The 22,970-nt window shown below is 49.5% G+C and overlaps 1 protein-coding gene across 5 annotated transcripts in view; it reads right to left on the bottom strand.

Annotated features, from left to right (window-relative positions):
- Window positions 1-1,213: 1,213 nt before the first annotated feature.
- Window positions 1,214-22,970, bottom strand: part of NTNG2 (netrin G2) — a 91,827-nt gene continuing 70,070 nt past the window's right edge. For 2 of the 5 annotated variants that reach the window (XM_075906036.2, XM_075906038.2), the window contains 6 exons: window positions 14,785-14,859; window positions 10,127-10,192; window positions 8,893-8,967; window positions 5,853-6,020; window positions 3,611-3,745; window positions 1,214-2,331 (listed from right to left, as the gene is read on the bottom strand). In XM_075906036.2, coding sequence (XP_075762151.1) covers window positions 2,108-2,331; window positions 3,611-3,745; window positions 5,853-6,020; window positions 8,893-8,967; window positions 10,127-10,192; window positions 14,785-14,859 — 743 coding nt within the window. In that variant the 3' untranslated portion in view covers window positions 1,214-2,107. Of the gene's footprint in view, window positions 2,332-3,610; window positions 3,746-5,852; window positions 6,021-8,892; window positions 8,968-10,126; window positions 10,193-14,784; window positions 14,860-19,505; window positions 19,575-22,970 lie in introns of all 5 variants that reach the window. The other 3 variants (XM_089773003.1, XM_075906039.2, XM_075906041.2) reach the window with 3 other exon arrangements.

Here is a 22,970-nt window from a genome sequence, read left to right as displayed (position 1 = left end):
TACCTCTCGGGATGAAGTCATAATACGGCAGTTGCCCAGGGAGGGAGCGATCTAAAGCTTTCAGCTGGCTGCTTAATTGGCAAGTTATATCATGTATTGCTTCAGAATCCTCCATTCCCTTCCTCATGAATGGCTTAAAATACAACCTCCCGTTGTAACATGTCATGAGTTTTCAGTCCCTTTCCGTATTTGAACTGACACCTGTGAGTTTATATTAGAGTCCAAGGTTGTGCTTGTTTAAGGATAATATGCAAAACAGAGATTGGCCCTTTGCAAGAATGCGTAGCTGAATCAGGGTATGTCTACACTGCATTCCTCTTTCGAGAGAGGACTGCAAATGCAGACAAATGAAATTGCAAATGAAGTGCGGACTTGAATTTCCCGTGCTTCATTTGCATAATCGCATCCTGCCGCTTTTTCAAAATACCCTATTTCGAAAAAAGAAATGCTGTCTAGGGTATTTCGAAAAAGCGGCTGGGCATGATTATGCAAATGAAGCATGGGAAATTCAAATCTGCGCTTCATTTGCAATTTCGCTCGGCTGCATTTGCATTCCTCTCTCAAAAGAGGAATGCAGTGCAGACAGGTCACTGAGGATATGTGCGTAGTGGGTCTAAACCAGTGGTGCACAAGCCGTAGCTGTTTTCCTGGGGCTCGCAACGCTTTGATCTGGGCTGGCAGGTATTTTCTTTTCCCTGCTCAGCGCCCACTGTACACATGGCGGAGGTGGGAGGAGTGTTAGGGGAGCAGACTGGCCCTTTAAATTAAAGGGGCTGTAACAAAATGTTTTTTTTTTTCTTTCTCAACTTAAATTTTCCTGGCTCTGGGGGTCGTGAATGAAAAAAGGTTGAGCATCGGTGGTCTAAACAGCTGGTTCTCTTTGGAAAAACATCCCAATTTGGTTGCCCGAGCTGTAGCTTTTTCTACCGCAGCGTTGCCTTGAGAAGGTATCTCAAGCAGAGACCAACAGTCTCTGAAGATGCCAAATGAAAACCCGTCTCTGCTTGTAGCTGTCAGCCAAGCTGATCTTGGTTCAGCAACACAATTAAAAATACTTGTGACCTCAAAGACAAACCAGCACTCCCCCTCCCCCCCAACAAAGGATACCTTGATATTTGAGTCAGAAAACACAAGAGGACATCATGAATCAAAAAAATAAGTCTTTACCTGTAATTAACTGTGCGCGCAAAGGAAAACATGGGGGCCAAGCAGCAATTATTAGTTGCTTTACTGTAGGATTATACACCAGAATCAAATGCTCATGGTAAAACGTCCCTTTAGGTCACGGTCCTTTTATAACATTTAATTCAAACAAAAATAATTCTCTACCAAAAAAGTATTTGAACCGTACACTATACAGAAATGCCTGGTTAAGACATTGTACTCCTTTGATATACCATGTGCACAACGGCCTTTTTGTTCTGGTCAAGTGCAAGAGAAGGAAATAAAAACCCAACAACAAAAATACAAAACTTATAAATTCAGCAACTAGATTTGTAGGCAACAGTATCTAGGGGCCTGGCCGGGTCAACAACGTAACATGGGACTGCAGCAAAGATGGACCAGAGAATCCCTCAGGGATGCCTCAGCTTTCAGTCTCTAGTGGCCCTGGAGCCATTAGGACCGGCTCTTTGAAAACAAAACTATCAGAAAGTTAAAAAAAAAAAAAAAACCCTTGGATTGCGGCACTGTTTTGGCAGGGCCCCCATGCCCCGGAACCAGAGCCCCCGGTTCCGAGTGGGGAAAGAGTCTCTGCTTTTTAAGGAAGTGTTAGTGACCAGAGTCCTTTCAAACGACACCAACGTCCTGCAGCTTGTGCACGATGCCTGTCTCAGTTCTCTCCCTGCCGCGCAGCAGCTGAGCCCACGCCGCGGCCACCTCTGGCCAGGATGTGGCTGTTTGAGCAAGGCTGCTGGTGGAAGGACAGGAGTCAGCCCCTGAGACGCTGCACCTCTTTGCGGCCAGGGGACTGCATTACGACATGGAAGTCCTAGAGCAAAGGAAGGCTGAGGCGGTGGTGCCGAGGAAGGCTACCTATGACCTTCGTCTCCTAGGTCCCCTCCCCCCACAGTGATGCACCTTGACTTGGCTCCCTGGTGTTTGCCGTTCACAAGTCCAACCGGTGTCCCAGCTGGAGGAGGAGTGCGCTGATGAGGAAGGGGGGGAGGCTGAGGTATGTGCTGGAGGCGGAGTTGCAGGCCTTGTCGTCAGTGTCACACTTGGACTGCTCGCACAGGACGCCTTTGTAGCCATCGGGGCAGAGGCACCGCTGGTTCTGGTAGCAGGTGCCGCCGTTCTGGCAAATCAAGAGCTCCTCGTCGCAGACGTTGGCTGCAAGGCAGGGAGGGAGGAAAGAACACGGCGAGTGACTGCCAGATACCCACAGCCCCAGCTCCTACCATTCAGCCCTGTGCCACAGTGAAAGCTCATGCTCTGCAGTATAATTAAGGGATAGTGAAAGGCCCCAGCCCTGGGCAGCTGTAGGGGAGAAGGCATCGCTGAAGGAGCCTGTGTTAAAACTGGTACTAGAATCCACAGGCTGGTATTAATCAGAGGCAAAAGCAGGCTGCTGCGCCCCAGTGCGCTACTCCGGCAAGGAGCAGCCAGCTGGCCAGGCCGCTCGGCTATGGGGGGCATGCTCCCTGCCCAGCTTCCAAGGCTCTGCCACAGGTTGACGTGCTAAGCAGCAGGCAGATGAAAGGGGCTGGCTTGGGGTGTGCTCCACCAGCGCTCCGGGACTGCCCCAGTCCTTGACCCAGGGCGCCGTTTAGGGAGGGCAGCGGGATGAAGCTGCCCTGCTGCTCCGAGATTCCTACCGGGACTCTGCATCCTCTTCTCCTCCCCATCAGTGTCAGGGAGTGAGGGGGAAAAGCACAGCTTGATGCATTCCTCTCCCGCAGGTGGAGGGGGGGAAGAGGAGGGGAGGCACGGGGCAGACGAGCTCTGCACTGACTCCATGACGGGAATCTTGTGGGGGGGCCTTCAGCTCCCCTTGCCCTACCTCATGCACAAACACCCGTGCACACACTCTCCTGCTCCCCTCCACAGATACCCGGCTCTACCCTGAGCCCCTTTCTCCCTCCCCCCCAACCCTGGCTCCTGCACACACACCCCCAACCCCTGCCTTGCGCCCCACCCCACTCCACCTCACCCTTACAGTTCATGTTGGTACGTAGCACAACCTCCTGCCCTGAGGGGGCTCCCTGGAGGGCTTGCAATATGACAGGGCCGGTAAGAAATTTGTTACTTTCACCCCAGTATTAGTCCGGTTGCCCTGCGCCACTCATACCTACGCTCTAAACTCACAGAACTCACAGCCCTTCAGCATGCAATGACATGGCCTTAATTAGGACTCAGCATTCCACTGCTGTTCTCTTCACAGCTCTATGCACTGGGCTCTCTGCCGTGTGCCCCCAAAGCTTGCTCCCCCCCACTGCCTCCCTCCTGGGCGCTGGCCATGCTGTGGTCCTGAGCACAGCAACGGGTTGCCCTGCTGGCGGCTCCTTGGGCCAGCATTGCCTAGCCTAGCGTGGTCCCCAGCTGCCAAGTCTTTGGGGGTGCTGCTGTGCATTTGCTACCCTGCTCCTCACCCCGGGCCTGGGGTACTTACGGAAACAGCCCTGTCTCCAGTAGTAATTGGGAAGGCAGTCGTCACACTTGGGCCCGGTGGCACCTTCTCTGCATTCACAGTAGCCGGTCTCGTTACAGCGGTCGTGCAGCGACCCGATTTGATTGCAGTTACATTCTGTCCAAACACACGGAAACCAGTTACTACATCAGGCCGTGCCCGCTGAGAGGTGGGGAGCGCGCCAGGTCGTTGCGAGGGGGCGCTGCCCGGGCCTGGAGAAAGGCTGCCAGTGGGCTTCTAGGGGTGAACTGTTACTAGTACTTTGTCCTTAGTAACCCCAGCTTGCATCTTGGGGATGCCTCTCCAGCCCCAGCGAGTTATACTCAGATTCTGCTCTACCCACTACCATGTTCTGGGGTGGAGGGCACAGCCAGGCGCATCGCTCCCCAGAACCGGTGGGACACTTCTCCCCTTAGGCAATGTCCCACTGGCTTGACATCCACATCCAACTTTGGCGCTCAGGAGTGTAGCTGAAGGGGCGCCCACGAAAAACTACCTGGAAGCCCGTTTCTTTGCCTCAAAAGTGCAGCGCTGCGCCTGCTCTGTCATTGGGAGGGCGGCTCGGTATGTGTAAGTGGCCACGCCGTCCCGTGTCGGGGCTTGGGTGGTGGGGTCGATTGGTATTACCAGAGAGCCTAGTAGCTCCAGTGACCGTGGGTTCGTCTAGACTAGGTTTTATTTTTGAACGGAGCTATGCGAATTTGGTACGAATTTGCATATCTTCTTCCGATTGCTTTGTCAAAAGTGAAAGGCGTCTGGATGCAGTTTTTTCAGGGGGGGAAAATGCTCTTCCTTTAACAAGGAGGTTTACACGGTTTTTCGAAAAAGGGTTTTTTTCCCCCCCAAAAAACCCATGTCCAGACTACTTTCACTTAAAAAGAAAATCGGATGAAGATATGCAAATTAGTGTCAAATTTGCATATCTCCTTTCGAAAATAAAACCTAGTCTAGCTGTACCCCTAATTACACCAGGCACTGTACAAGGGCTTATGAGAGATGCCACCTGGCGGTAGGGCTCTTGTCCACCCTGCCTCCCTCCGCTTGTTCCACCCTCCTTGGGCTACAGCCTTCGATGAGCCGTTCCGCTTTGGCAGCCCAGCCTTGACTGAAGGCCAAGGGGACCCAGAGTTCCATGCCACCTGCTCTGCAGCATCTCGCCCGAATTGCGAGCCTCTGTCTCCAGCTGCCCCTTTGCTCTCCAGCGGAAGCCGGCAGGAGGGGCCGGGTGGGGGCATTGATGGGGCAGTGGAGGGAGCAGATGTAGCCTTAGCCCTGTAGAGTTGCTGTATGAGGCTGCTGCTGCTCAACTTGTTTCTCCTCCAAGGGGGAGAGGCAGGAGCGTGAGGGCTGGATTCTGGCTGCAACTATGGCACCGATGTTAATGGGGCGACCTTAGGGTAGCAGGGGGCAGACTTTGCCTGCTCTCCCGGGAGCAAGAGTGCGATGACCAAAAGGAAGAAAACGACAGACCAGGAATGGAGAAAGCCTAGTGCCAACCAGCTGCTTCACATCAGTCCTCCAAGGTGTGACAGGGCCTCCCAGGTGGGAGCTGGTGTAAAACTCATCGGAGAAACTTTGTAATTGGGGCTTATGGCAAGGTGGTGGCCCGGGCAGCAGGGAGTCCATGTGCCCTGGATCAAACAGGTCAGACTTTGCCCAGCAGGCTGGGCAAGAGACGGTGAGCAGAGTTTGTCCTCAGCGCTGAGTGAATTAGTGCCTGGTGGGTGAACAGCCCCAGCGCTCATGCTCAGCGTGTGTAGCATGGTGACGGCTGGACACGGATGGGGGAAAGTACAGCAAAGCTTCAACAAGTGCCTCCATTACAGCCAGGGCCAGGAGGGCTGGCGGCTAGGCTGGCGACAGGAGGTCAAGGCAGTGTACTAGTCAGCCTGAGTTTGCTAGTTCAAATCTTGGCTTCTTTTCAACGGTAGTGCAAGCTTCCCCTAACCTGGGCTATCAATGCACCTTAACCGAGCTGGAGAAGATGCATTGCTGGGGTGGGGGGAATTATTTTGTCTGACACACACACACACACACACACACACACACACACACCCTCTGCAGCAGTTGTGGCCCTGAAACTGGTGAGGCACTGGGCCCTGGTCTCACAGGCCACCAAACCGCCCAGTGGCTGGTAAGTACTTTCAGCCAGCTCTGAAGCAGCAGCGCAGTGGAACTCCCGGGCGAGCAGTGCCCACCACGAACGGGGTCCCCAGCTGCCCACCTATGCACACATTCTCGTCGTCGAGCTCTGCCGAGCTGTTCCGGTAAAACCCCAGCCGGCAGTGCTGGCAGTGCTGCCCCCGCGTGTTGTGTTTGCAGCTGACGCAGGTCACCACGTTCAGGAAGTCGATATAGCTGCAGCGGTTGGAGTGGCCGTAGCACTCGCAGTCTGTTCGGAAGAGAAGAGAGAGACGTCCCTGGCAGGCCTTCCCTGGAAAAGGCAGCCATGTGCAGGGCCCTGGGACAGAACGGGCAGCAACCTGAATCTGAGGGGTTTTCTTTCACCCCAATGCACTAGCCTCTCCCCCCAAAATGTGGAGACTGCTAGCTGGGTTGGTTCCTGCTCTGTACTGGCGTGGTGGTGAGCAGGGTTTGAGAGTAACTATCCTGCTTTCACTGCCAGAAAAAGCTGTTTATAAAGCCTTGACCCTAAGCCTTGGGTAAGCAGGGACACATCCTGCTCCATCATAACCCAGCAGCTTTGTTTCTGGGAGCAGAATTTTTATAATGGAGACGAGTGAATTTTTTTCTTTATCTCCATTAGACACAGAAGGGGATGAGATGGCTAGAAATGTCTGTCTCATTGCACTGTCAGCGTTGCGGCTATGGGGGACATTTGGCTGGGGTGGGGGACTGGCACAAGAAATGGGTCAGTGCGTGTCTCGTTCCTCCCAATCACAATTCTTTGGAGGGGTAGCTGAGTTAGTCTGTAACAGGAAAAACTTAAAAAAACAATGAAAAGTCTATTAGCACTTTACAAAACAAGTAGATGGTATCATGAGCTTTTGTGGGCACAGCCCGTACTGTTCAATATCTTCATCAATGATGTAGATATTGGGATAGAGAGTACGCTTATTAAGTTTGCAGATGATACCAAACTGGGTGGAGTTGCGACTTCTTTGGAGGATAGGGACATAATTCAAAATGACCTTAGCAAGTTAGAGAAATGGTCAGAGGTAAACAGGATGAGGTTTAATAAAGAGAAGTGCCAAGTGTTCCACTTAGGAAGGAACAATCAGTTCCATACATACAAGATGGGAAGCGACTGTCTAGGAAGGAGCATGGCGGAAAGGGATCTAGGGGTCATAGTGGACCACAAGTTGAATATGAGTCAACAGTGTGATGCTGTTGCAAAAAAAAAAGCAAATATGATTCCAGGTTGTATCAACAGGTGTGTTGTAAGCAAAACTCGTGAAGTCATTCTGCCGCTCTACTCTGCACTAGTTAGGCCTCAGCTGGAGTACTGTGTCCAGTTCTGGGCGCCACATTTCAAGAAAGATGTGGAGAAATTGGAAAGGGTACAGAGAAGAGCGACAAGAATGATTAAAGGTTTAGAGAACATGACCTATGAAGCCAGGCTTCATGAACTGGGCTTGTTTCGTTTGGAAAAAAGAAGATTAAGGGGGGACATGATAGCGGTTTTCAAATATCTAAAAGGGTGTCACAAGGAGGAAGGAGAAAATTTGTTCCTCTTGGTTTCTGAGGACAGGACAAGGAGTAATGGGCTTAAAGTGCAGCAGGGGAGGTTTAGATTGGACATTAGGAAAAAATTCCTAACTGTCAGGGTGGTCAAATATTGGAATAAATTGCCAAGGGAGGTGGTGGAATCTCCCTCTCTGGAGATATTTAAGAACAGGTTAGATAGACATCTGTCAGGGATGGTGTAGACGGAGCTTGGTCCTGCCTTGAGGGCGGGGGGCTGGACTCGATGACCTCTTGAGGTCCCTTCCAGTCCTATGATTCTATGATTCAGATGACTACAGTAGGGCTACGTCTACATTGGCCCCCTTCTCCGGAAGAGGCATATTAATTTCCAACTTCAGAATAGGGAAATCCGCGGGGGATTTAAATATCCCCTGCGGGATTTAAATAAACATGGCCGCTGCTTTTTTTCCAGCTTGGGGAAAAGCCGGAAAAAAGCGTCTAGACTGGTGTGATCCTCCGGAATAAAGCCCTTTTCCGGAGGATCTCTTATTCCTACTTTGAAGCCAAAGACAAAAGGAAGGGTTGTAACAACTTCATTTACATGTTTAATTCTTATCAGAATGGAATGAACAGAGCCACCCTACTGGCTACATCCTAATGACTTAACCAACCAAGCAATGGAGGTGCCAATTGTTCTTATCAGCCTCTTGTAACTATTTGAACAATCTACTCCCTGTCTTTTTTCTTTTTTGCCTCCTTCCTTCCCCCCTTTTTCCCTTATTTATCTTTGGATCTGGACTTCTAATACTCCAGTCATCTGAAGAAGTGGCCTGTGCCCACGGAAGCTCATGATACCATCTACAACATGTTTTGTTAGTCTTTAAAGTGCTACTAGACTTTTCATTGTTTTTTTATGTTTTTCCCAACCACAGTGTTTGGTTGTTACAGGCGGAGTTCACGACTCCCTCCTCACCAGCAGTAGAGCAAACAGGCTAGGAGGGGCATGAGATACAGTAGAAACAACCCCAAGGACAGGCCAGATCTGCCCTTTCTCAGACTAATTGGGGGAAGCTGGAGATTTGCTTCAAGCCCATCTCTACTGGTAAGAGAACACACAGGATGGCAGGGAGACAGCATGCAAGTGACACAAGCTGACATGCGCATGGAGGGGGGTGCTGATGGGAATGGGGGTATGAGATTTGTTTCTATGAAATAAAGATCTGGTGCCATGGAGCCAGGCAGGGTTTTTTCCCATCGTTCATAGTGGCTTAGAGATGAATCGTGACTGAAATGTAAACAAGGAACCTCAACGAAATGCATTTTGCCTGCTCCTCACTGTTCAAGGAAGCGGCTGTTTGGGTATTGCTGACTGTTGTAGTTTCGCGGAGGTTAGTTTATCATAAGGATTCGTTCTTGCAATGATAACTAGCAGATGCAGTCAGACAAGTGTAACTCCTAGTCTGGTCGGTGTCTGACACATCCCTGACCCTGGTGGGTGGTGTTTTTGGATGGTGTTTTTTAAAGGCGAGAAAAATCTTGATCACAGGGTTAGACAGGTCCTTCCGAAGCTTGAAGCATCTGTTTGTTTGCCCACCATCGCCATTTCTCCCTCTTACCTCTAAACACTTCAACAGGTGCCACTGGGCCAGAGCCAGCATTCAGCCTGATGAGTTTGGAGCTCTTTGAAGCCGCTTGGAAAAATTAAAAACAAGCATTTTCTCATTACTTCACACACATTCCCTTCCTACACTGTGGGAGAGCAGCTCTCGTGCTAGAATAAATGGAGTCGGCCAAGAACATCACGTTGGCATCGCTGATATCTATTTCTGCACCAGACAGCTGGTGCCTTTCTACATTTCTCCTCCTCCCCGCCCCCCAATGTTTGATGCATAAGAAATTCCACACACAAATGTGCACTAGAGCATCGGGTTCAGAGAAAAGCAGAGTTATTGGTCATGCAGCTGGCCCACCACTTTCTGTGTGTGTAGAGAAATAAACCTGGTCAGCCAGGCTAACGCTAGACAAGTCTAACAATTTTAAAAATAAGCTGTTTCCTTTGGACTCAGTTTAGTGTAGACAGTTTTCAAACTTTTTCCCTCATGACTTGTTGGAGAAAATTGTGGATTCTTGTGACCCAACATAATTTGACCTGAGTGTGGACTCCGGGGTGGAATTGAGGAGAGCTTTGGGGTGGTTTTTTGGGGGGCAGGGAGGTCAGAGCTGTGGTAGAAGGGGCTTACCTTGAACAGCTCCCGGTCAGCAGTGCAGTGGGGGTGCTAAGGCAGTTTCCTGCCTCTCCTGGCACTGCAAACCATGCTGCACCTCACAAGCAGCCGGCAGCAGGTTCCCAGCCAATGCGAATATGGAGCTAGTGCTCAGGGCAGGGGCGGTACATGGAGCCCTGTGTGCTTTCTCCCTTCCCCCCAACTAGGAGCCAGGCCTGCTGCAGGCTGCTCCTGGGGCGCAGTGCAGGCTGCTGTGCCAGGATGGTCAGGTAGCTGCCTTAGCACCCCACTGCTCACCTGATCCCCCAGCAACAAGGAGACAGTGTCTGACATTCCACCACCCGGTCCTGGGTTGCGAGCCGTAGTTTGAAACCCACTGATGTTGCTCACACCAACTGGCGTACGAAAAGGTGCTGGCAATAGACATGTTGGGCTGGAAGGGAACCTCAAGAAGGCTTTTTGTTCAAGGAAGGACTAAGTATTAGCCAGGCCATATGATCTTGCTCAATTACACTTGAACTAGCCACTGCTCAAAGGGTTAGAACCTAGCAGGGCTCTCCTAACCTAGCCCACAGCTACCCACCCCCTCCCGCCCAGCTGTCTCACACAGGACAATAGGCAGTACCTGGCTTCTTTGCATGCTTCTTGCCAGCAGAGTGTGCTGTGCGTCCTGATTTGCTCTTTGGAGCAGCTGCGTGTGAGAGTAAAAAAAACCAAAACAAAACAAAAAACAGCTTAATGCTTTGGATGAGAGAGAATTCCCAACGCCAGCAGAGCATGGCTGTCTGGGAAATTCATCAGGCTGCCCCGCCCAAGAGGGGGACTTACTCAGCTAGCCCAACAGAGAAGCTAACATGCACCTTACAGCAATAGCTCAGTGTCATTACATGAGTGGCCTATATTTCAAATAAGGGCTAATGGGTTTCAGTGCCTAGGGGGCTTTGTCCTTTTGAAACCCTAGCCTGGAGGAGAAGAGGAGGCTGCCAACCAGGGTTGCTGCCTGGGGTGCAGAGCTGTGATGACGACTCAGGTACGAAAGCTTGACACGGCTATGTTAGTTCAAGGGCCTGCGTGCTCTTCCTATTTCCTTTCCAAACATTATTCTTCATAACACCCCCCAGGCTGTCAGAAAGTGTCAGGTACTCCCCCCCCTCACTTTACAGGGGGGGAAACTGAGTCACGGGTGCAGTGGTTTGCTGAAGTGTGTGGGTGGAAGAGCAAGAAACAAAGTGGGAATCCTAAGGCTCAGTCACCTGTTCTAATAAACTAATGTAGCCCTCTGCCCACAAACACACTTGATCCATGTGCTGCCCCCCCACTGAAACCATCCTAGGAGCCTACCATGCTGAGCTGCCGTTGGCTGAGGGCTGTCCCTGTATTTGGACAGAGCTAGCATAGGTACTCATGGCTTACCTGCTCCATAGGCCTTCTTATGCCAGGCAAAGCACCTTTTAGCTCAGCATAAGAAGGCCTGCGGGGCAGGAAAGCCATGACTAGCAAGGCTGCAAGGGGAATGGTTGCCCAGCTCATGTTTGCCAAGGTGGAAGCTCACCCCAAGGCAAAAGTGCCAGCTAAATTCAGAGCCTTGTGCAGAGGGATGAATTTAACTCTTATTTTTGTTCAGGAAGCTCACTCAAGTAGCCAGCGAGAGCTGGAGTCCCTGCGAGGTACACTTTCAAATATGGCTTTGAAATAGACCTTTTAAAAAAACCCACTTGTTTCACGGGTAAGGAGATTAGTCAAGGCTCTTTCATTTTACAGTGAATAGCCTAACCCTGCTCGAATGACAAGCTGCTCTCCAGCTAAAAAAGCCCCTGCCTCACATGTTCCATCGCTCTCGTTTTCCTGTGGGAAGTGGTTTCACCGCTGGCTTTCATCTGAGGAGTGTCAAGATTTTATCGCTATTATTAGCAAAGCCTCCCAAAAGCCTGTGGTGGTGGGGTGAGCGCTCTTTCACACTGGGCAAACTGAGGCACAGGGCAGGTAAGTGCCTAACCCACAATCATATCCTGCATCAGGTGTGGCACTGGGAACAGGTTTTAGGACAGATGCCAATACCTTGCACTGATCAACAAATCCTCATTCACGCATCCCACCCATCGCTGTGCTTATGCCCCGTCAGTCTCCCTCCTCACAGGGCTCTCAGGTGAGCGACTGCCTAGTGGCAGATGCGCGGTGTCTAGCAAGCCAAGCAAGGCCAGCGGGCGCTATGTTGTAAGCCCTCAGACGCTGGCTGGCTAACACGCCTACTCCATCCCAGCAGCCGTCTGCTGGAAGGCTCACAGAGTAGCCCTTGATTTCCACTGCCCCTGAGAAAAGCTGTGGCTCATGGCAGCTGGGCTGTTCCAGAAGCAGATGGAGGTCTGGGTTTCACTGCGTTGTGCTAGAACAGCAGTGACCCCACTGATGGCCTGGTCCTAACAGCACAGCATCACTGCAGCTGCTCAGCTCCTTTCAGCTGCTCTCTCCCAACAGGCAGGTGAGCTGCACACCTCCCAGCAGAGTGGGGCTACAGGCAGGGCAAGCTGCTGGATCAGGCCGCCAGCCACAGAGGTATCGGGCAGGGACCACCAGGCATGCGTGGCCAGCCCACGAGGCCTCGCGTGGACAAAAACGGATTCCCACAACTGCTTGGGTCAAAGCCAACCCCATGCAGGGGCTTCTGCCCCAGTCTGCCTGGCTGTATGCTGCCAAGCACAACAGGGCCTCTGTCCTGCCTGGGAGACCACGGCAGTTCTACAATACACGTGATAACAACAATGCCTTCGTGGCAGGGAACAACTGGAGAGAAAGAGTCAGTCTGTCTGTCCCACTCCTGTACTGGTGCCAGTGGCTATGACCAGAGGAGGCAGCTCCCTGCCCCCCGGTTCCTTCCCCTGCTCTGGCACATTCATTGTGTAAGACTCTGGCCAGTCACTTCAGTGGCCCCTGCCTCATTTTTCCCCAGCTGCAGCAACTGTTATATGCAAGGCCACCCGTGCCTTTGCAAAGCGCCTGTCCTGCCTCAGGTCTTGCTGCCAGTGGCAGGTGCCAGGCACACAGGCGAAAGGCTGGGCCACGCGGGCGGTCTCGGGCAGCCTGTGTGCCCCAGTGCTTTCCGGGGTCCGTGTTGGCCCATTACTTGAATTAAGCCAGAGACAGTCACTGGCGTTTGCAGGCCCAAGTTTGGCTACTTGGCACCACTTGCTGAATGTCTGCGTTGCCCTCCTGACTAGTTGCCACAGCAGCCCCATCAGTGGAAAACGAACCCAGCAGGCAAGGCCGCTGATGGCCCTTGAACAGGTGGGCTGTTTGGTACCCCCTAGCCAGGTGGCTTTAGCCTGGGGGGGGGGGCCTCTCTAGGCCGACGTTTCCATGGTGACAGAGACCGGGCCTGTTTGTGTATTCTTTTTGATCAGCTGTGATCAGAGCAGTTCAGCTCAGTGCGTCTGTCATGCCTTTTCTCCCACTGTCGCGTCTCACCAGGCCAAGGGGCTGGCACAGGATGAAGGGCGGCATGTAATGCTGCACAGCCAGCAGAACGCAGCCCGCCCCCTCCCCCCGAACACCTGCCACGCTTTGGTGCCAGGCCTCACAGCAGTGAAACCCCCAACTCAGTGGCATTCCAGATCAGCAAAAGCAATGGTTGTGGCATTTGCTGGAGGATATGGGCAGCATCTGACAGGACTGTCCTGAGCTTGACAGGATCCTGTGCAGGCTGCAGAGGTAATGGGGCAAATAACAGGAGCTGGACCCTGATGCCCCAGGGTAAGGGACTGAGAGAAATGGTATGAAAGAACCTAGGTGCAGCCTGCTCCTCTAAAAGAGGGAAAAGAATAAGTAAAAGTAAATGGACGCTTGAGCAACTTATGGGAGAGGAAGTAGGATGGAGAATGGGAACCCCCTCTTCCTTCTTACTACTTGGGGGGGCGTCATACTAGGAATCTCCAAATCCGATGCTAATGTCCTGGTACCCACACCTGCAGCGCAGCATGCAAGTGCGCTCAGCCATGCATTAGGGGCTAGGTGGAGTCCATAACTCAGGTGGGGCAATCACATCTCTGCTGGGTCATGTTATTTATACCTGGGCACAGGGGGTGCGGAAGGCTAGTACAGGGGTGAGTGCACAGCAGTGTTTTTCACACTCACGTGACACAGCCTTAGAGGCTGATGAGAGGTACAAGCCATTGAAAAAAATCAGGGGCACTGAGGACCAAAAAACTGCAGCTGTGCAAAACTGGCTTTTAGTAGGTGCCTGTGGGTGAGGAAGCTTTGGGTGTCTCCAACGGGATTAAGATCCCAAAGGGAAAAAAAAACCTGTCTGGGAGGAGGTGGTTTAAGCATCAAGGGATCAGCTAATTAGGCTTAACTATGTCAGTCCAGGGTGGCCGATTAGCCTAAATAAACCAGCCATTTGATTGGCTGGGGGAGGGGCGTGTGGCATTCTCAGCTGCAGCAGGTGAAATCTTTTCTAAATACAGAACCCTTGGCTGGTGTCTTTTCAGTTAACTGGGGTATGGAGTCACAGCTCCTAGCTAGGAAGGTAAAGCTCTGGTCCAGTAGGGCATGTGGCCAGTTAAGAGAACCATTTCCAGTATATTCTTGGCAATCATTGGGTAGACCTGGAAAAGCACCTTCTCCCAATCTTTCCTCCCCCAGCTGATTCTCAATAAGCTTGTTTAAAGGTCACCCGCTTTCTTCTCAATGAAAAATACCGGGCTTTCCTGCTTCTGGCAACTTCCACCCAAGGAGCTCCAAGGGATTGACAAGCATGAGTGGATTTATAAGCACAGGCATGCTGCAAGATATGCTGAATTCCCTCCCCCACCTTTTACAGGTGGGAAACTGAAGGCATGGAAGAGAGAAGTCACCTGAAAAGGTCACGCTAAGTCATTGGCATCTAGATCTCATAACTCCTAAAGACCATCCGCCTTCTTCCCAACTCAGTCTGTCTCCAGTTGTTGTTCATAGAAGCATATGAAGCAAGAACTCCGGGTTATAGGGAGAAGAGAGTTCATAACCTTTAGGGGCTGATTCAGCCCCAATCTCTTATGATCTGCCTGGGAATTAGCCACTTACATCAGTTGCACCTAGCACAGTGGTTCTGCCCAGTCATCACACAGCTGCAGCCCATGTGACATCCTGAGGGCAATACAGGCAGTACTGGATGTGACCCACTGGCCTCGAGTCCAACGTCTAATGACTGCCAGGCTTCTGCATTTTATTGACACTGGAAAAGAGCCCCCCTTGCTCTCTCCTCACTTCCTGCTGACACAGGCTTTGAGCCTAAGATCATGTCCTTACCTCGGATGTTTTCAGGAGGCTCCCGTGGAACCGGTTTGGGTCCAAGCACGGTTGGGTTTACCAGACGCCGAACAGCTTGAAATGGCACCAAGAGAGAGATCATCAGTAGTCACTGTATTTGTTCCTCGCCAAGGCTGGTGAGGGAGCTTCAGTCAGATATGTTGACTGGGATGGTGGAGCAGTATCCAATTTTTCTGTCCTCTCCCCCACGCATCCCAATTTCTAAAAACCATCAGTGCTCCATGGAAATTAGCACTACCTCAAACAACAAAATTACCCTTCTTCAGGGATGGAAAGGAAAGTTATGGCTGGAACAGAACTCCTTCCTTAAGCAGAACCGATGCCAATTAGCTCAACTTGGCAACAATCAAAAGGATAAAAATTTAAGTTGGTCTTTAGACACTTTTAACTCCAGCCAGAGAAGAAAGCACCAGGTTCTTTTCATTGACAGAATGCAAGATGGTTATTTTCTGTAAGGACTTTGTATTTTGTTTAAGTGCCTCCTACCAATCTGGCTCACTTTCTATTAGCACAGTCTAGCACAGAGGTGGATGATATGTATCCATCTCTGCACAGACTGTATCCTATCTACATGTAGCTTAAAGGTGGGCCCAAGCCAAAAAGATTTCAAATGCCCCCAAGTCGGGGCAGCATTGAACTTCTGATTTTCGACTTGACACTGTTATGGAGATAGGGACCAACAACTCCTGATCTCAGTATAAATTCTGGCCTTCCATTACCACCTCCCCACATTTCCAGCTCCTGGGTTTGAGTGGGAGCCCAGCTCTAATACACATTAGATTCTATATTCAAAGGGATGCTCATTTACACGGCAGGAACTTGCTAAGGGCAAATTGACGGGGAAATGGGGGAGGATCCTGACAATCTGCTGCCAGCATGAACCAGGGAGGAGGGATGCTAGACAAGCTAAGCTGAACCTCAGGCTTCATGGCTCACCATGCCACCTCCAGAGGTTCCCTCGTGTCACGTATAAAGCTCCTTGGCTACACAACCACAGGGCAAATAGCAACACAGGGTCTATGCTTTAAGCAACACATACGTAACAGTTTACAAAAGTTACTACATTTTACAAACACTCAGGAATCAACTAGATTTCCATGATCCTTCTAGTTCCCCTGAGCACCAAGCCGAGGATAATCTCTTCTACCATTTGTCATCTTTCACGTAGATGACTAAAACTTGAGGCTCAGTCTAGCCTCGCCTCATTGCCAGTTGTGTGTAGGGCACAGAGAAAGCCAGAGCTTTTCCCATCGGGGTAAAAGAGAGATGCATGGAAAGCAGAGTGGCAATTCTAAGCAATTTCTAAGGCTCAGTCCCTATTTGGACTGTACTAGCCAGTTATGCCCATTCAGCAGCATGTCTCCTACCTTCTTTTCCAGGATCGGCCTTGGCTTGGGGGTAGCCCACCTGTAGTGGGGCAGCTGCCGACGAGCTGGTGAGTTCTTGCAGCGGTAATATAGGAAAGTCTCATTACAAAAGGGGTTGAAATGGAAGAGTTAAGCTAGCAGCCTTGGGTCAGACAGGCCAGATGGGCAGAGCCCCATTGACTGCAATGGAGTAATGCTGACTTATTCTTGCACCCACACAGCTGTGCAGCTGGCAATGTTTCAGACTCTGCCCACGTTAGACGTGTACCACGGCAGGCATTCTTTCATTTCTGTGGCCTTGGCCACTGGAGGTGCCATTGGATGTTGACTGACTGCAGAGTCAAGGGCTGCAAGTGCAGAGAAGGATCGCCACACACAGTCACTGGGACCCATAGCTGCTCAGCCCCTCTGAAATTGAGGCCAGTTGTATACGTACCTGGATAGCCATGTAGGTGTCTAATTTTACCCACTCATGTTTGATATTTTTGGACTCTAAGTAACTGTCAGCAAAAATGACAGGGAGTTGGCAGAGGTGCTAGAACTAAGTTTCTAGTGTGGGGGCTGAAATCAGACACCATTGTAGGAAATAATTACTGCTTCAAGCCAGGGCGTGCTGCTGTACCTCCAGCACCCCTGAAGTAGGTGTCCAAAGAGGATTACAATCCAGGAGTTCCTAGTTCCCAGGCCTGTGCTCAGGCCACATCTTTTTTCCTAAAAAAAAAAAAAACCCACTAAAGGAACTCAAGAAGCCCTTGCAAAGAAATCAAAACAACGAAGATGGCTGCCCACTTGTACGGTGCCTATTGAAAAAACTCTGTGTGCCCTCGCCACTGAGCCTGGAGCAAATCCTATTGCCACAATTTTGCTCGTGTACAAACCATGAAGTAAAATGAAAAACCCATGTTGTTAATTTCAAGCTTCAGTTGAGTACTATAAGGAGAGGAAGGGGGGGGGGGGATCCCTTCTTTCTGGCAAAAACTAAAAGAACAAACTCAAGAAGGAGAGAAATGTGATTTCCCACCTTCTATTGGGGATTAAAACAATGCAGAGTAAAACAATATATGACAAGCTCTAAAAGTAGGTGATAGTGTCCTTTTCAATGGGAAAATGGAAGCCAATTGATAATAATACAGCGTTGAAGAGAATATGAAAAAGCCTGTCACTAATTGGCAAGGGTTTAATTAGAGTCACAATAAAAAACAGCCCTAGAGGCATTTTGCTTTTTAGTCATTCACACATACCTCAACTTGTTCATCTTTACAGAGTCAGGAGAATTATTAATGCTCTTTATCCCAAGAATTTTTCCCCTGTAGCTCTGTGACATTCACAGATGGTTTTATATTTCAGGGGAAAGAGGGTTCCAGTAAATTGGATGTTTCTTTCACTTTCCTAGTTGTGGGAGGCATTTATTAAATGCACACGAGCCTCATGTTGAGAAAAAGCTGAAATGGTTCAAACATTATGAAGCTGACAGAAAATAAACAGACACACAAGTGGAGTAGCTAATGTTTATGTAGGCCCTATACAAAATTGATGTTTTGCACTCCACTTCTGTGCTTCTTCTGTCGGCTCTGTCAGAACAGTTCACTTACTAACTGCTTTTCCTATAGCTGAACTGATACCCTGGAGGCGGTTGGCCCATGAACCAAAAAGAAAGATGGGATTTTTTTTAATCAACCCAAATTTGGGGAAAGAATGTCCCTCCCTGACAATGGAAAGCACAAAATCTGACAGAATATGACAAATATCTAAGAGGAAATGGGAAATGAACAAATTAAAAAAGCACTTGATTAATTATTTCATTTCTAGATGACTCCCCAATTTCCTTTAGCTGACTCTCCCAAAGGCTCTTAAGTAAAGCAAGTTGTCATGGGATAAGAGGAAAGGTCTTTTCATTGATTGATAACTGGTTAAAAGACAGGAAACAAAGGGTCTGTCCTGGAACCAATCCTATTCAATGTATTTATAAATGAACTAGAGAAAGGGGTAAACAGTGAGGTGGCAAAATTTGCAGAGGATACCAAACTGCTCAAGATAGTTAAGACCAAAGCAGACTGTGAAGAGCTTCAAAAAGATCTCGCCAAACTACGTGATTGGGCAACAAAATGGCAAATTACATTTAATATTAATAAATGTAAAGTAATGTACATTGGAAAAAGTAATCCCAACTATATATATACACAATATGATGGGGACTAATTTAGCTACAACTCCTCAAGAGAGAGATCTTGGAGTCACTGTGGATAGTTCTCTGAAAATATTCTCTCAGTGTGCAGCAGCAATCAAAAAAGCAAATAGAATGTTAGGAATCATTAAAAAAGGGATAGAGAATGAGACAGGAAATATCTTATTGCTGTGGTACACTCACATTGTGAATACTGCGTACAGATGTGGTCACCTCATCTCAAAAAATATATATTGGTATTGGAAAAGGTTCAGAAAATGGTAACAAAAATGACTAAGGTGTAAGGAGTCCCATATGAAGAGAGATTAAAAAGACTTGGACTTTTCAGCTTGGAAAAGAGGAGACTAAGGGGGGATATGATAGAGGTCTATAAAATCACGAGTGGTGTGGCAAAAGTGAATAAGGAAAAGTTATTTACTTATTCCCGCAATATAAGAACTAGGGGTCACCAAATGAATTTAATAGGCAGCAGGTTTAAAACAAACAAATGGAAGTTTTTCTTTACTCAGCGCACAACCTGTGGAACTCCTCGCCAGAGGATGTGGTGAAGGCTAGAACATTAACAGGGTTCAAAAAAGAGGTAGATAAATTCATGGATGTCAGGTCCATCAACGGCTATTAGCCAGGATGGGTAGGAATGGTTTCCCTGGCCTGTTTGGCTGTGTGTGACAGGAGAAGGATCACATGAGGATTACCTGTTGTGTTCCCTTCCTCTGGGGCATCTGGCATTGGTCACTATTGGCAGATAGGATACTGGGCTGGATGGACCATTCGTCTGATCCAGTAAGGCTGCTCTTATATTCTTATGTTCTCCTTTTTGGGATCCCTTGGCTGACTTTAGTCTATGGCCCTATGTTTTAAAATGCATTCTATTCCCCCTCCCGCCTTGGATTTGCTCCTTGGCAACATGAAATACAGAAGAGGTTCAGACTAACACATGACCACAGCTACACCTTGACCACAAAGAACACTACAAGCAGCTAAAAGGAGCAGTCATCTGGTGGAGCTATGCCATTTAAAGATCAAAACCAAATCTAATCTGCTCTTCTAGTCTACAGTCCACGTTACTCTCCTGACGGCTGTCCGCCAGTACATGAAAGCACAAATGGGGAAGTAAGGGGGGGGGAAGTCAGCCTAGATTTAAATACCTGGTATTTTCTGCGTCTCTTGGATAGGCACAGAGGCAGGGAGCTCAGCTGGCAATTTGGCCATGACTGCTCAGGGTGGGAAGCAAAAATGAGAGGGTAAAAGAACTGTACAGATGCCAAAAGAAGGAGAAACAGCACAGAAACGGGGCAGCATTTTAAAGGAATTTTTAAAATCTCTTTCTGGCTAGGAGAGACCTAAGCAGCCACATTCAGACCTGGAGTTTGAACTACCCCAAACTTCAGGAAGGGGCAGGGGGAGAACATTGGGGTTCTGCCCCACCTCTAGTGGTGACTGCACTGAAGTCAATGCAGTTATACTGATTTTAAACATAGGTATGGGAGTCAGTTGGAATTAGGGCCTCACCTATATGGGCCTGGTGATGTACATGTAGCCACATCAGTGCAGAGGCCAAAGTGGGGGACTGAGTCCAAGACTTTCAGCCCCAAAACTGTAGCCCTTTGCTATATTCGCATGAGGAGTAACTCAGTTATCTCTCAGGAAGCAGCAGCTGTTTTTCTCATCAGGCTCAACCTCTAATTGAAGCTACAATGACCCGCATTAAGCCCATAGAGGAACAGAGGCTCCCAGCTCAGCCCTACCCACCCCAAGCTAGAAACAAGACCATTGCACTGCAAACTTTGCACACTGCCACCTGTTAATACAATGGAAGAAACTGGTTTTGCACAGGAAGTGGGTCACAAGTCACCGCCTCTTTTTGATTGGCCAGTCTGGAAGGGTCACGTTCAAAAAGAGCAGGAGTCTTATGCTGCTTTTGGGATCATATTTTAAGCCTTTAGGTCTGTGGCATCCAACATGCTAGCCACATGTGGCTATTTGCCAACTGAGTGTGGCTAGTTGGCTTGAATAATGTGGCTAGTTTGCTATAGTGGCTACTACTTCAGAACTGGTTGGACACCACGGTTCTAGTCCTAGAAACCTCTAGTCACAGATGTTGTTCTTCAAAAGCTTTGGAGTCACCTGAACCCTCTTTGCCTTTGGGGCAGCTAGAAAGGCCACGAGAACAGGTTTTATTCTTGGTATTTGTTCTGATCGGGGTAAGAACTTAGAGCTGCCAATACTGTCTTGGACATGAGAAATTATTAACCAAAAAATGGAACTGCTTACACCAGAACCTCCAGAGACAGACCAGTGCCAGCCTAGAGAATGACAAAAGTCCTGTGTTGAGGGAAATGGTCCGATTCTTCTCTCAGAGCTGTTCACCCATCTCTGATATAAACATGCAGCCTTTCTGCCCCTCCCCCCCCCCCCCCCCCCCGACACACCCAAAACAGACAGGCGAGCCAAGACAGCAGATCATTAATGGCACTAGAAGAGATTGATGCTCAGCAGGATGCTCTCATGTTCACATACATGCTTCCAGAGGCACTGCTGTGGTCAAACATGGATAAAAATCACATGACGTTAGGTGCACATTATCTACACACATCCCAAGTTTCATTGTGGCAGGTCTGCTGCTAATCTACATACTTTTTTCAAGATAACATGATCTTCAGTGTGGGCTGTAGATACCCCCTCTCTCTCTATCTTAGTGTAAACGGGCAAGTATTAGTTCCATTTTACAGAGGGAGAAACTAAAGTGACTAGCCCACGGTCACACAATGACTCGTGGAAATAAAAAAAAAAATGAAACCCAGGTTTCCTAATCCAGCCAAACTCCCATTCTAAACACTAAGCCATGGCTCCTCCGTGACTGGATCTATAGTTGCATAAACACACCGTGGCAGTGTGGACTGTGACATGGAGTGGGAGGGGAAAAGCAGCAGACTCCAATTATCCACTCCACTCAGAGGCTGCTGGGAGTGGGTGGAGCCTGGGGGGGTCTATATAAGCTCATTCCAGTGCTGAGAGGAGGAGAGGTAACATCTAAGGACATAGAAGTGTAAATGTGGGAGGAAAACAACTCAAAGAGAGGCTAGAGGAGAAATTGTTACCCTTGGGGGAAAGGTAAGGAACCGAGTTTGAGGACAGTTGGGCCCAGGCTGGGAACCAACTCCCTAGGTAACTGTGGACTTGCCTGAGAGGTCAGAGAATTTTTAGAGCAATGGGACTGAAAATTTTGGCTGTATATGATGATAAACTAAATATGAGTACACTCCCTTTAACAGTTCTTCTACATTCCCTTTGGTGATCCTAATCCCCTACACACACTTTCTGTGGTGGCCAGTTCCTCTTGACCTAGCAGGCCACGGTTACATTTGCACCTGTAGGATTTGGGGCTTAGCCACTGGGCCAAGTCGTGTTAGCTGCTCTGAATCCTCCAGCTTGCATACACGATCAGTCTTTGTGTTTCTCTCACCCGGCTTCTAGCAACTCCCCCAGACAACTGGTTGTTACTAACGTACTGTGGGTGGGACATGTCCCCAGGGGAAATTCCGATGCAGAAGGCACCGCAGCAGAATAAGCGTGTGAAGCTTGTAAACTAGCAGAAGAAACTTTTCAGTTCTTCTCTTCCAAACGAAGAGAGAAACCCTACCTGGATGGAGTATCAAAACAAAACAGCACCTTTGTGCCTCTCCCCCCAAAAGTAATACGAGTTCTCTCTACCGGGCAATCTAGAAATTAAGAAATAATGTTCTGGAACATCTAGTGTGAGTGTATGTTCAGCCCACCCCCAAACATTTTATTGAGGCATTAAAGTGAGGCTCCAGGCTGCTTTTCCAAATGTAAAACTTCATGGATTATATCCTAAGAGACTTGGTACAGGACCCAAGAAGCTGAGCAAAGATCGCTGATTCAATTCCTGGCTCCGCTCAGAGCACCCTCGAGGCTGCTCTAAATTACACCTACCTACATGTGGCCCTGAGGGGCCCCTCCCTTAACTGGAGAATCACTAGAAGGCAGCAGTGCTCAGGCCAGGGCCTCTTCCCCTGACCATGGAGAATTCCCTGATGCAAGACTAATCCTCAGCTGCCCACTCAGGCAAATGTTCATCATTCCCCTACAACAGGGGTGACCAATAATTTTTGAGGAGGGGTCACTCCAAGATTTTGGAAAGTGGTCGAGGGCTGCACTCTTCCATGATGTTAATGGAGGAAGTGCGGGGTGCAGCAGGGAGCTTGGGGTAAGAGATTTGATTCAGGAGGGAGAGTGGGGCCTGGGAGGGAGTTTGGGTGAAGGAGGTGGTTGTGATGTGGGGCACAGGACTGGGGTGCAGGGTTTTAGGTTGTGACCTAGGACAGGAAGGGGTTGTGACCCAGGGCAAGGGATTGGGGTGCAGGAATTTGCTTTGTGAGCTGGGGCAGGAGATTGGGGTGCTGGATCTGAGAGGGGACATGGGTGCGGGAGGGGGAAGAGGATTCGAGTATCTGGAGCAGGGGGGCAGGAGTGATGGGTAGAGGCAGGCTCTGGCCAGGAGAGTTACCTGGGTGACTCCTGGCTAGCAGCCCAGAGCGCTTCTCAGGCAGGCCCCATCCCGCACAGGCTGCAAGGCCATGTGTGAGTGT

Source organism: Pelodiscus sinensis, chromosome 23, assembly GCF_052426305.1.
Source record: "Pelodiscus sinensis isolate ZL-2025 chromosome 23, ASM5242630v1, whole genome shotgun sequence".
Classification (NCBI taxonomy): domain Eukaryota; kingdom Metazoa; phylum Chordata; order Testudines; family Trionychidae; genus Pelodiscus; species Pelodiscus sinensis.
Note: the sequence above shows the minus strand (reverse complement) of the source record. Positions and strands in the feature narration are given on the sequence as shown.